Source organism: Mustela nivalis (genome assembly GCF_964662115.1).
Source record: "Mustela nivalis genome assembly, chromosome: 13".
NCBI classification, from domain to species: domain Eukaryota; kingdom Metazoa; phylum Chordata; class Mammalia; order Carnivora; family Mustelidae; genus Mustela; species Mustela nivalis.
The window spans coordinates 46,081,120-46,095,874 of record NC_139032.1 but is presented as its reverse complement, the minus strand read 5'-3'; the positions used below and the strand labels follow the sequence as shown (position 1 = coordinate 46,095,874).

The 14,755-nt window shown below is 39.1% G+C and overlaps 1 protein-coding gene across 8 annotated transcripts in view; it reads right to left on the bottom strand.

The window, feature by feature from the left end:
* FOCAD (focadhesin) overlaps window positions 1-14,755 on the bottom strand; it is a 296,022-nt gene that overhangs the window by 221,282 nt on the left and 59,985 nt on the right. For all 8 annotated transcript variants that reach the window (XR_014301953.1, XR_014301954.1, XM_082695369.1 and 5 more), the window contains one exon: window positions 5,895-5,996. Coding sequence is in view for 6 of the 8 variants with exons in the window: in XM_082695369.1 (XP_082551495.1) it covers window positions 5,895-5,996 (102 nt within the window). In the remaining 2 variants the exon portion in view is untranslated. The remainder of the gene's footprint in view (window positions 1-5,894; window positions 5,997-14,755) is intronic.

Sequence of the window (14,755 nt, the reverse complement as noted above, 5' to 3'; positions counted from 1 at the left end):
GGCATTATCTATCCTTAAGAGGCATACAGCCTAGGGGCACCTGGGTGGCTCAGTCAGTTAAATGTCTTGGTGTGGGCTCAGGTCATGATCTCAGGGTCATGGGATCAAGCCCAAGCACAGAACCTACTTGGGATTTTCTGTCTCCCTCAAACAAACAAAAAAAAAGAGGTGCACAATCTAACAGTGGCAATTAGCTCTCTTCCTGGACTAGAGGACATAAAGTGAAAACTTCTAAAAGAAAGGTAAAGAGTACAATACTTCAATACTTCATGGAAGAAATGCTATTTAAATTATCTTGACACATAATTTTATAAAACTATACATTAAACAGCAATGGGATTTCAAAACACCATTAGCATATTTTCAAGTTACCAAACTGGTAAGATTTACTTATTCATTTATTCTCTTGGCAAAATTTACTGAGTACCTCCAGTATCCCATTCACCCTTCTATGTGCTAGAAACAAAGCAAGAAACAGAAAAAATACTCAACCTGATGGTGCTCACAAGCTGGAGGGATTTTTTCCTCAAGAGACAAATATTTACACAATCTATAAAAAAACTTCTGAGGATTTCTGAGTTCATAATTCTTACTAAAACACGCCTTTTATCAAACCATCCATTTTAGGAAACTAAAAAGATCTTCATAGATTAAGCAAGCAGACAACGTATGTCTAGGTTAGAATACAAAGATGTTTCTAGAAGAAGGATTTAAGAAACATTGTTTCTGCATCTCTAATAACACCTTCCCCAAAGAATAAACACTATCCAGGTGTCAATAACACCCACAAACAGCTTATCAGTTTTCTCCTACTTTGAGATGCTAAAGGCAAACTGCAGGATTCATGTAAAAAAACGTATTTCCGGGCGCCTGGGTGGCTCAGTGGGTTAAGCCGCTGCCTTCGGCTCAGGTCATGATCTCAGGGTCCTGGGACCGAGTCCCGCATCGGGCTCTCTGCTCAGCAGGGGCCTGCTTCCTCCTCTCTCTCTGCCTGCCTCTCTGCCTACTGTGATCTCTCTCTGTCAAATAAATAAAATCTTAAAAAAAAAAAAAAGAAAGAAAGAAACGTATTTCCAAGAGGCTATTATTGTTTGACATCACGGACATAATGCTGAACTTCGTTAGGACAATATAATGTTTAAAAATCTCCTTGGCTTGGCGCCTGGGTGGCTCAGTCAGTTAAGCATCTGCCTTCAGCTCACAGCAGGATCCCGTTTCGGGCTCCCTGCTCAGTGGGGAGCCTGCTTCTCCCTCTCCCTCTGCCTGCCACTCTCCCTGCTTGTGCTCTATCTCCCTATCAAATGAATAAATAAAATCTTTAAAATAAATAAATGACTAGGAGTTGCTTGGGTGGCTCAGTGGGTTAAGCTTCTGCCTTCGGCTCAGGTCATGATCTCAGGGTCCTAGGATGGAGCCCCACACCGGGCTCTCTGCTCAGCGAGGAGCCTGCTTCCGGCCCCCACCCCCACCCCACCTGCCGGCCTCTCTGCTTACTTGTGATCTCTGTCAAATAAATAAAATCTTTTAAAAAATAAATAAATAAATAAATAAAAGACCAAATAAAAAAAATTTTTTTTAATTAAAATCTCTTTGGCTTGGGGCGCCTGGGTGGCTCAGTAGGTTAAAGCCTCTGCCTTCGGCTCAGGTCATGATCCCAGGGTCCTGGGATCAAGTCCCACATCGGGCTCTCTGCTCAGCAGGGACCCTGCTTCCTCCTCTCTCTGACTGCCTCTCTGCCTACTTGTAATCTCTGTCTGTCAAATAAATAAACAAAATTTTAAAAAAAAATCTCTTTGGCTTAATCTGTCCTGATTTTAGATTTTGTATTTCCTAGGCGGTATCTGATGACTGTCATTTCAGTGGGGTATGAAATTGACAGGTCTGAAGGAGAAAAGAAATATAATAAAACAGACAACTTGAAATCCCAAAGTGATTAAGAATGTTTACAAATGTAATTAACTGTGTGCACATCTATCTACACCCACGTGTCTCTTTATGTTAACAGAGGGAGAAGTGGTAGGGGAAAACTTGGAATGAAAGTCAGGAAACTGAGGCTTTGGGCCCATCTCAACCACTAATTAATCCTGTGACCCTGAGTCATTTGATGTTGCTCTCCTTCATTCCTTCATCTGAGAAATTATACGTGAGACCAGATAAACTTGGAAGTACCAGGCCTAGAGACAATGACGTCATTGACCATTAACGCAATTCTCAGGTCTATGACAATTTATGCAATTCTCAGGTCTTAACATCGCAGGCCTTCTATAAATGAATGCAGAATTTAATTAGAAAATAATGCTCATAAAAATCTAGCATAAGATACACTGTCATGTCAGGACATCTACATATTAAAAATGAACCCAGCTAATCAACAATTCCTAACACAGGAAGAACCAGAATACAAGCTCTCTTCACAACATTTTTCCTTCTTCCCCTAGTTGTGAATCACTGTTTATATTCTCAGCAAATTAAATCACCAACCTTCCTTCATTACCTTCCAAACTACTGAAGTTACTAAGTTCCTAAGCTAACTTGCCCTAAAATTAAATCTCAGGAAACTAATGGTTGGTCTGCTGAAAAATGCAACCAGAAATGTCAATTTCATTCTGTAAAGAGTAACCCCATAGTGTAAAAGTGGACACGAGGCAACTGAAATTATTCTTAGCAAATAAATTTAATTTAGAACTTCTGATGGGGCGCCTGGGTGGCTCAGTGGGTTAAAGCCTCTGCCTTCAACTCAGGTCATGATCCCGGGGTCCTGGGATCGAGCCCCTCATTGGGCTCCCCCTCTCTCTCTGCCTACCTGCCTCTCCGCCTACTTGTGATCTCTGTCTGTCAAAAAAAAAAAAAAAAAAAAAAAAAAAAGAAAGAAAGAAAAGAAAAGAGAAAGAAAAAGAACTTCCAAAAGGCTCTTGATAGCATAATCTAACATGAGAGAACTTGAATGAAAAGAGTCAACAGAAGCTTATCAGTGAAAAACCAAAGTCAATTAATAATCTTTACTTTAGGAATATCTGGACATATTTCATTATAATAACTACATCCAAATCCCAATATAATACTCTTTTGAAATGAAGATAACCAAAAGGTAATTAATTACACGATGGCTAACTCAAGAGTTGCAAAAGAAAGATATTCTTGAGGGTTACCCTAAAAACAAGCTTGGGGCATCTGGGTGGCTCAGTGGGTTAAAGCCTCTGTCTTCTGCTCGGGTCATGATCCCAGAGTCCTGGGATCGAGACCCGCATCGGGCTCTCTGATTGGCAGGGAGCCTGTTTCCTCCTCCCTCTCTCTGCCTACAAATAAATAAATAAAATCTTTTAAAAAAAAAATGCTTAATAATAAATTTGGCACAACAGCAGCTGCATCTTTTATAAAAAATCCTAATCTATTTAACAAGAGCAAGAAATCATCTTTAAAAAAATGTATAAGTTTGGGGGATGTGCCTGGGGGGTGTGCCTGGGTTACTCAGTTGTTAAGCGTCTGCCTTCAGCTCAGGTCATGATCTCAGGGTCCTGGGATCGAGCCCCATATCAGGCTCCCTGATCATCAGGAAGCTGCTTCTCCCTCTCCCACTCCCCCTGTTGTGTTCCCTCTCTCCCTGGGTCTCCCTCTGTCAAATAAAATTTAAAAATTAAAAATTAAAATTAAAAATGTGTAAGTTCGTTATTTTTACTTTCTGATAAAGATGAACAAAAACTTATTTAGGAAACGTTAATATCTTACCAATGAAAATGCAATCTAGGTGAGGGAATAGAGTTAGTGATGTTTCTGTTGAGCTATCATCCAAATGTCACACTGATTTTTCTCATTGGCAGATGATCCAAGGTTCCCTATGTCCCTTAAAACTTCCTGTGGCAGTATACCGTGCCTAGAAATCCCATCTAACACTGAAATTATGGACTCAGAAATGGTTTTCTAAGAAACTGTATGGATAGGACATGGTAAGACCTTCAAGGGCAAGAAAATATGAATGAATGGCACTAGTGTGGTAAATGTAACTCGGGCATTGGATTACCTGGAACAATGGTGTCCTATCATGACCTTGCATGATGGTACTAAGTATGCAGTGATACAATATATTATAAAGCCCTCTACAATGCACCTCATGTACATAAGTTCAATATTTATAGAGCAACTAGAAATGGGCCAGGCTTTATTAATACAAAGACTAATGAGGCACAGTCCCTGACCTCACAAAGTTTTCCCAGAGAAGAATTATAAGTACAATAATGTTACAAATCACAGCTGAAGTTACTATGAGACCACATAAAACAGATGCCTCATTAAGCTTGGTAAGCAAGGACTTCTGAGCAGAGAGATTTAAAAGAAAGAAATGAGTCAGGAAAGAGTAAATTCAAGAGTAAGGTAGGTACTGATAATTGGGGTAAAATTCAAGAGTAAGGTAGGTACTGATAAGCAAAGACACGGAGGAAAGGGAACAGCATGGCTCTCTATGTGGAATCAAAAGCAAGTCCAAGTACCATCCATAAACCAGTAAGTCAAGAGAAAACTGGGGAAATAGATTGAAACTCTGTAAGAAAGAGAGCCTAGCATAACAAACTCGATTTTACCATCTAGTCCAGGGATTTTCCAACTATTTCAGAAGCCACACTATTGTTTGCCAGTAGAAGGCTGCCATAAGCTATCAACATGCAGGGTCTATAGAAAGAGCTAACAAGGTAAAGGGCAGTCCCCATCCTCAGCCCACATTATGCAAGTGCAGTTTGAAAACCACAACTGTGTTAACTTAAGCAAGGAAGTGATACCATAAGATTTACTCTCATCTTTTTTTTTTTTTTTTTTTTTTTAAGATTTATTTATCTGAGGGGTGCCTGGGTGGCTCAGTCGTTAAGCATCTGCCTTTGACTCAGGTCATGATCCCAGGGTCCTTCCCGAGATTGAGCCCCATATCAGGATCCCTGCTCAGCAGGAGGCCTGCTCTTCCCTCTCCCACTCCCCCTGCTTGTGTTCCCTCTCTCGCTGTGTCTATGTCAAACAAATAAAAAAATCTCTGAGAAAGAGAGTGCACGTACACAAAGAGGTACAGATAGTGGGAGAAGTAGACTCCCCGCTGAGCAGGGAGCCCGATGCAGAGCTCATTCCTAGGACCCTGAGATCATGGACCTGAGCTGAAGGCAGATGCTCAAGGGACTGACCCACCCAGACGTCCCAAGATCTACTCTCTTGATATAACACCCTGATGGATGTTAAGAGAATCGCTCTGAGCAGAACAGGACTGGAGGCACAGGTGGCAAAAGCCACAGAAAGAGATGAGGATATGAACCAGCATCATGGCAGTACAAATGGAAGAAGGGGGGTTAGTTTTGAGGACCATCAGAACACCCTGGTGAAGCTGAACTAAGCCCATGTATCGCAGTATTACTTGATTCCAATTGGAAGATTTCCAGTATAGAGATCACTCACTAATCAATTTCTGAGGGAAGAAGCTATCTTTCCTATGTATTGTGTAGTAGCTTACCAAATATTTCCAGTCAACTTTCCTAAGTAACCAATGCTTAATGTTTTGTGTGGTTTTTTTTAAGATTTTATTTATTTATTTGAGAAGGGCATGAGCAGGGAGGAGGGGGAGAGGGAGAAGCAGACTCCCAACTAAGCAGGGAAGCCTTAACTTCTTTAATAATAGCTTTTCTCATATTCAATATTTCGACCATCAATTAGATCTGGTAGGGCTTTTGAGGGATTTTTTGTTTGTTGGTGGGTTTTGTTTGGGGTTTTTTGCCTTTTACTATTAAAAAACACAACTATCTCCTATTCTAAAACACTTCTTTTCTTCAAGAGAAAACATAGTCAAAGCAGCTTTAAAAAAAAAAAAAAGCTCTAAAATAGGCATATGCCATTCCATATCCCTCATTTATTTTATTCTACATTACCTTTCAGGGCATTGCTGGAAAAATGACGTCAGCTGCTGCAAAAGTACCGGCCAGCAATCAGGTCTGTGTTCAAGCATAGTGATCAAAGGCTGAGGATGATTTCTGAAAAGCACAAAAAGTTACATAGGAAGAAGCTGTGATTTCCAGATTACAAATTCTCAATATCCAAATACAGCAACAAGAGCCAATGCCCTCTAGAAACCTTTTTCCAGGATGCAAAACTACCATTTGTTGCAGAGTTGGGTGATTAGAACTAACATTCTTTTCCTCTACCTATTTTGCAGAAAAAAGAATCAACTTTGAGTCTCAGGGATCCAAATTAGAGCACAAAGTCTGCCACCCAGTAACCCTCGGACTTTGGTCAAGCTCTTGAATCCAGGAGCTCGGTCCTATCCATCTCCTTGGTTTCTCCATTCCTGGAAGGCTTGGGCCACCTCCTCTTCCTCTCTTTCCAAGTCTGGAAGGTTCTATTTCTTTTAACATTGCCTCAACTTATAAGCACTCTCTCCCTCCCAGTTCCTACTTACCCTGTTCTTCTGAGTGTGTGGCTCCATTCCCCCAGCATATTTAAGGAAAAAGAAAACATTTCTCGGGGCGCCTGGGTGGTTCAGTGGTTTGGGCTGCTGCCTTCGGCTCGGGTCATGATCTCAGGGTCCTGGGATCGAGCCCCGCATCGGGCTCCCTGCTCTGCAGGAAGCCTGCTTCCCCCCCCCCCCCTCTCTCTCTCTCTGCCTGCCTCTCTGCCTACTTGTGATCTCTGTCTGTCAAATAAATAAATAAAATCTTTAAAAAAAAAAAAAAGAAAGAAAACATTTCTCCCATCTGAAAATAAACTCTCCAAACTGAAAATTCTTAAAATTTCTATTGAACAAGAATGAGAATTTTTATTTGGGCTACATCCATTAAGATACCTAAAGAGGGGGTGCCTGCATGACTCAGTTTGTTATGATCCCAGGATCCTGGGATTATTAGTCATTTTTAGTCATTAGTCATTTTTAAAAACTCTTCCAGCAATTCTAACGCGTTGCCAGGGCTGAGAACCACTACAAAAAAAAAAAAAAAAAAAAAAAAAAAAAAACAGAAGAGGGAGGTGAAGAGTCAGGAAGTTGTCGGATGTCTGGCTCTCTCTTAAACAGAAAAGCATAGCAGGTCCTTCACATGGAACTCTCACGAGAGGCACGGCTCTGACAAGACTCCACAGTCCCCGCGTATTAGACCACCACCTCCTCCCATGCTCCTCAACCTCACCTGACCTACCAGGCACGAACGTCACTTCCTGCCACCCTCCTGTTTGTCACAGCACAGGCTATTTCTGACTGATCGGATGACTGCCATTGCTAAGGGATCACTCCAACGATTTCTGCCAACACTCAAAAATCCTATCAAAATCCTATTTCCAAGTTCCAAACTCTTTGGCACTGAAACCTACCTAGAATTGCTTCTACTCTAGTTGCCACAGATATTAACAAACAAATGTTATAGATCCTGACAGTCTCCCAGGAATGTCACATCAGTCAGACTTCAAAGGTTGAGACTTCAGTAGGTCATGTTCCAGGAAACACAAAGAAAAAGAAAAGAACAGCACCTGCTATCATTTTCGGTATGGGTTTGGCTCCTGCCAAGCACCACACTGAAAAAGTAACATCCCATAGGCCCATCCGTTAATCCTCCACTTAATGGTGGCATTTATGACTATTTAAGAAGAAAACCCAACAAGTTATCACATCATTATGTATTATCACACACTGTGTGTGATCATAAAGCACTTACATGCTTTCCAATACTCTTCCCTTGTAAGTCATTCCTTCCTCCAACTCGCTCCTCACCACCCACCTCCCTGCAAAAAAACCTCAAGTATCTACTGTTTTGGTGGGTTGTTTTGTTTTGTTTTCTATCTACAAAAGTTTAAAAACTTTTGTCCCAATTAAATCGGGTCAACAGAAATAAGAGGTAGCAATTTTTTTTTCAAGATTTTATTTATTTGTCAGAGAGAGAGGGAGAAAGAGAAAAAGCAGGGAGAGTGGCAAGCAGAGGGAGAAGCAGGCTCCCCAATGAGCAAGAAGCCCAATACAGAACTTGATCCCAGGACCCTGGGATGATGACCTGAGCTAAAGGTAGATGCTTAACCACCTGAGCACCCAGGTGTCCCAGAGGGAGTAATCTTTTTTTTTTTTTAAGGTTTTATTTATTTATTTATTTATTTGAGAGAGAGAGCATGAGAGAAGAGAAGGTCAAAGGGAGAAGCAGACTCCCCATGGAGCTGGGAACCTGATCCTGAACTCCAGGATCATGACCTGAGCCAAAGGCAGTCGCTTAACCAAATGTGCCACCCTGGCACCCCTGTGGGAGTAATTTTAAAGTAGGATCAGAAATGCTGCACATACACCCAATATAATTTCACTTCTACTTCACTGGGATTGTGGGAACCACTCTAGCTTTGTTGCATGAAGCTGAAGACCTGTTTTGCTAGACACTGGATTCAAGAAAGTCTATTTAGTATCTCAGGCGTAAACATTAAAGACAAGACAAAGTAGAATATAGGAGAATAGGGATTATCCAGATGAATTACTGATTTAGACTAACTTTTCCAAAGAATTGATTACATCAGATCCAAGTACAAATACTGCAGAGAATAATACAAAATACTGATTCCAAGAAACTCTCTTGAGGCAGAAGGGAAGTCCAAAATAAGAACACTGAATCTTACTAGCAATTAACATTGGATAATATTATACTATTTCAATTGAATACAACTAACCTAAAATCAATTTTAATTGGCAAGATTTTGTTTTACTACTTTGAGCATAATGAAGCAAAGAGCTAAATTCTCCCATGTGAATCATCAAATTGGTATGCGAATACAAATATAGAAAGCTTAACAGAATGAATGCATTTTCTAATTCAATATACTTTATGGTACAACTGCCATGCATGAAGTTTTCTCAATCTTTGCACTCCCGCTATTTGGGGTCAGAGAACTCTTTCGGGGGTTGTCCAGTGCACTGAAGGATATTTAGCGGCATTCTTGCCCTCTACCCACAAGATGTTAATAGCATTCAATGTAGTTATGACAGTCGAAAATGTCTCCAGACATTACCAAATGTCCCTGGGGACAAAACTGCCCCCTGGTTAAGAACCACTGCATTACTGTAAAATGACAAGCACTTAGGAGAGGCACAAAACTGATTAAACCATGGTACCATCCCAGAGCTATTTAAAAAAAAAAAAAAGAAGACTTGATTCCACCTTCACCCTTCTTTGCAATGAACCAAAGCAATCGATCATACTCAAAATTGTAAGTTTCTTATGGAAATATAGTCCTCAAATATTAACATTAGGTGCACAAGGCTAACACAATACAGCAGAAACTCCAGAATTTTAAAGGGAAAACTAATGGAAAATTATTCCTTTGCAAAATACAGAATCATGTTCCAAAATAAACAATATTCAATAATATACCTACTAATTTGGGTATGATAGAAAATAGTTATTTTCCTATTTAAAATATTATCATTGGAACATTTAAGACATCATAAGGGTAAGTGTAATTCATTCTTGATGCATGTGGGGATTATTAAATTTATGGATTATTCAAGATTTCTCTTTTCCTTCTCCTTCTCATTCACTGCTCCTTCTCATTCACTGCCACTCCACTTCATTCAAGTATATCCAACTGAGAAAAGTCAAGGTAAATGGAAGGGTCCATAGTTTAAATAAGTCACCTTTGTTCTTCATTAGAAGCACTGCTGATCAAAAAAAGAATGTGTACGAAAGAACATCAAGCAAAATTTCACTTCAATTAAGTGAAATTTTAAGATTAAGCAGTTATAACTGCTACTCAAGTTATTTTAAAAATTGACTATAATACTTTATTCAAAATGATAGATGGGTTGACCATACAATCAACCTGATCACTTGTAAAATTAATAATGGCAGACAATAAGCTATGCAAGTTGTGAGTAACAAACGTAATAGTGGGACACAGTCATCATTATTATTTATAGAAGCAGTGCCTACCTAGCATCAGTGGAATCACTTACTGTTAGGCTGCCACAATCCTATCTCAGGAAAAACTGCCAGTAGAGAGGTAGAGGGAAAATAGTGAAGGGAAAGTAAGGAACTGAAAGGGTCAAGAGTTCCAGATTGACATTGAGGTTCTGCAACAAACCACGTGATCTCAGGCAAGAGAATTAACCTCTCTTGGGCAAAGTTCTTCATCTGTAAAATGAAGACATCAGACTAAGAACGTTCCAGTTCTAAAGATATACAACCCAAGGGACCCATTAAAGCCCTTACCTTCATACTGCTCCAGACTAGAGGTAGGGCCAAACCCTGGAAAGGCAGAAAGCAATACAGAAGACTCTCAACTGTTAATAATTCTAGGCCAAGTTTAGGTGGCTCTAAGGCCAATGTTCAATAAAATCTAAACCTCACAAAGGAGTCTACTTTTATTTTTAATTTTTTAAGATGCTATTTATTTGCTTGAGAGAGAGAGAAAGAGCATGCACATAGAGGGATAGGAGAAGTAGATTTCCCACTGAGCAAGGAGCCCGATGAGGGAATGGATCCCAGGACCCTGGGATCATGACCTGAACTGAAGGCAGATGCTTAAACCCCAGAAGGAGCACAAATTTTTAAGTCGGAATTTCCCAACTCCTGAGACTTCCAATAGATTCTGCCTTCCTCTTAAAAGAGAAGACCACCGTTTTTCTAAAGGTTAAAATCAATACAAACCAGGCTATCTGGTCACCCTTCATTGGCCTCAAGTGCCTCTGCTCTCTCCCTCACTGTGTGGTTTTTGTTTCTGCCATGGAGGAACCGATTTGTCCTCCGTTCTTTGGCACCTTCCCATTTCACGATTTATAAAAGTCTTAAATGCCATTGTAAATAACGCATTTCCATTGTACTGAGCACACGGAATACTCCATCAACGTGGTACTGTCCTGATTCTCTGGCAGGTAGGTCTGTTTCTTAAATCAGAGGAGAAGCTGTCTGAAAGCTGGATCTGTCTTACTCTTGTTAAGTTTCCCTCTTGCTGCTGAGGCACAACTACAATAAATGTAACACACACACACAGGCTCTCCCCAAAGCACCTTTTCAAACTCTTTGCCTGGATTGTGAAAAACCAACGTCTCACAGTGCCTTTAGTACGCGGTTTCTAAGTCCACATTGTTCAGTGATAAAACACACAGAGGAAGCTCGCAGAGTTGGTACCTAATACTCGAGTCCTCCCCACCCTTTAATAATATTGTCAACAACACAGCGCGGTACAGGCATCCTAACAGAACTGAGTCGGGGCAGGAAGGAATGATAAACGCGCGGTTCCGCTAGACTAGCACCGAGGCAATGACAGAATAAGGTATGTAACTAGATTCACCTTTCCAAGTATAAATACATCAATCTTAATAGAAAAGAGGGAGTAAAAAAAAAAAAAAGTCATCTTGCGGTAGGCAAATCAAAAAGCAAAAGTTATTTGTAACCTTTAGGTCACCTCAACCTTTCTGCTCTGTCGCTGAATACAGGAACGGGAGGATTTGATTTACATCATAAATTCAGCGATAGACACAGATTGCCTTTTCTGTGTGAGGAAACAATGCCTACAGTCACCGTGCATTTTCATGTATGCAGCTGTGACCCGGGCCCTTTCAGAAGCATAGCATAGCACTTACTACATCAAATATGCATTTTAAAAGCATTTCTCTACCTGCTCTGAATTTTGATTTGAAAGTGCTGGTTAGAAGCCAAAAAGGGATTAAAAAAAAAAAAGTTCCACAGAATTTAAGATTCCACAATGAATGTGGAATAAAAAAGAAAAATTACACAATAATTGGGAATTATCCTGTCGCATTTTTAAGACACCTGTATTTTTCCTTTCCACATAAGCTACCAGGAAAAGAAAACTTCTGGAGCAAAAAGTATTTTAATGTGGACATGTGAATGAATTTTGACAAATCTATTTTCTTTGGGTCCATAAGGCAGAGGGGGAAAGTGTGAGATTTCTTCAAAAACATAGTTCATATTACAATTGATTCTGCCCTCATACTGAACCTTTTGCAGGATCCCTATTTTGAGAGGCAGGGTTTTAACAACAAAGGTGTGTGCCAACGTCAAAAGTTTAAAATTATTCTAGGTAGAAGGTAATGACTGTGGGGAAACAAACAAATACTTAGGGTTTCAAAACTTCTATTATTAAGTTAGCAGCCATGAGTGTAAAATATATATATATATATATATATGTATTTATGTATAAAAATAAAGTTAAATTAAATTTAAAAAATAGAGACAAGATAAATAGGCTGAGAAGGCTAGAAGGACATTTTATGCCCTTAAAGACAACGATCACCAAATTACCACAGCAATTTTTAAATTAAACATCTCACCTTTAGAAGAACTTAAAAGCACTTTCTAGGGGCAGTCGCTTAACTGGAAGACCATACAATATGTGTAGCTTATTCTTTAGGTGTGATTATAAATCCCAAGTGCAAACCCCAGGTGATAAGAACCATAAACTCTGAACAAAGACTTCCCTGGGTGGGAAAAAGGAGAGAAAAGAGGAAATGAAAACAGAAGCAAAACATGCAGTTCAACAGAAAGCATTAAACTGCAAAGAGCCAGATGGCCCTTGGAAAGTAATGGCTATGCTTCCCCTCTTACTGCCCTGGCTTCTTTCTTATCATTAACTCTGCTGGGCTTTCTCAGAGTCAGATCTAATGCTGATAATCCCTTCTTAACTTATATTCATTTTCATGATTTTTCTATAGAGATTTCCCTTTATCATTAAAGCAAGAATTCCCAAGACGTCCGAAATGATACGCAAAATTTTAAGGACATGTATGTAGGTGTGTGTGGGTATATTTTCTAAGGAAGGATCAAAACTTTTATGAGATTCTCAAAGGTTCTTGCCTATACCCCCCCCCCCTCCAAAAAACAGTAAATACCAGAGAATTAAAGTATAGGTAAGGTGATTACTGCAATTCAGGCTTGTTAAACTCCTGCTTTCAAAAAAACCTACAAAACACGATCTCCCCCCCCGCAAAAAAGGTTATATATGACATACCCCAAAATGGTAGTTCAGCAAGTACTGAAGTTTTTTGTAACTTCAGCAAAATTAAATATATTAATGTATTCTACTGGTTCCAATCCTTTATGGCAGCTAGACTTTGTAGTACAGATGATTTAATAATGGTGTCATGCTTATTTTATGCTAAATAAAACCAAACAGCTACATCTCAGGGGAATCCCTTTAGATAATATATTCACTTACTGAAATAATCAGCTCCTCCAAAAGCAAAATGTTCACTTTGACCCAAAAAAGAAAAAAAAAAAGCTCCAGACGGTCAAGTTTTTAAAGAATTACAGGATTCCAAGCAACCTCATTAAGAAAAAGTAAATGTTAAAATAAAAAGAAAGAAAAGTAAATGTAATGTAATATAGAAACCTGCATAGAAATGAAAAACAAACACTACTCTTTAAAAAAATTTTTTGTTTCAAGTTTTTATTTAAATTCTAGTTAACACATAGTGTAATATTCATTGCAGTAGAATTTAGTAATTCATAACTTGCATGTAACATTAATTACTCTTAAAGACTAAGGAGTTCATATCCATAACTTACGAAGAATAGCCTACCTCCTAAAATAAACGTAAAAGGCAAAAACACTAAAAATTCAGTTGACTTGGTAAGCATACAAAAAGACTACAGAATAAATAAAATGTGGTATATCCATGCAATGGAATAATATTCAGCTATTCAATATAGATGAACCTTGAAAATATTATGCTAGGTGGAAAAAGAAAGGCATAAAAGGCCACATATCGTAGGGATTTCATTTATATAAAATGTCCAGAAGAGACAAATCCACAGATACAAAAAAAGTAGTGTTTTCCAGGGACTGGGTATAAGGAATACTAGGGAATGACAGTTAATGAGGCTTCTTTTAGGGGGGGATGAACATGGGCTAGATTTAGATAGTGATCATTGTTAGACAACTTAGTGGATATAATATGAAACCGTATGGTTTAAAAAGATGAATTTTATGGTGTATAAATTATATCTCAAAAAAATGCATTAAAAAGTATTTCAGGAGTGCCTGACTGCCTCAGTTAGTGGGCAGATTAGATGCCTGATTTGGGGCTCATGAGTTCAAACTCCACATAGGGTATAGAGATTACTTAAATAAAACAAACATTAAAAAATTTTCAAATTTAATTCAGCCACATACTATCATAAATTTAGTTACCCTATTCTTGATTTTAGGAAAAAATTCATGTGTATCCTGTGAAGTACACCACCAACAGAAACAAACTAACCTGAATTTCCCTTACAAAAGAAGAAAGTTCAAATCAGAATCTCATTTATTATCTCAATACACCTGGTTGATTGCACCCATTTCTTTTTTAAGATTGTATTTATTTGGGGGGGGACAAGCATGGGGAGCAGCAGGGGGGATGGGAGAAGCAGACTCCCCTCAAACAAGGAGCCCAATGTGGGACTCGATCCCAGAACCCCAGAATCATGACCCAAGCTGAAGGCAGACTCTGAACGGACTGAGCCACCCAGGTGCCACAATTACACTCATTCTTAAAAATGCAGATGTGGGAGGCAAGAGAGTTGTATCTTTTTCTAATCACTATGAAATACCATGATGTTGTTTGGTTATTTTAGCCTTTCATCCAATGATTCTTAAACCTATTTCCACATCTGAATCCCTGGAGACTTTTTAAAAAATATAGAGATTCTAGGTACGCACAGCTTTCTAAATCAGAATCTATACAACCAGTGCATTTCCGGGGATTCCTAGCATTTCCACCTCTCCATTGAAATCACCATTTATTTTATTTTATTTATTTATTTGACAAAGA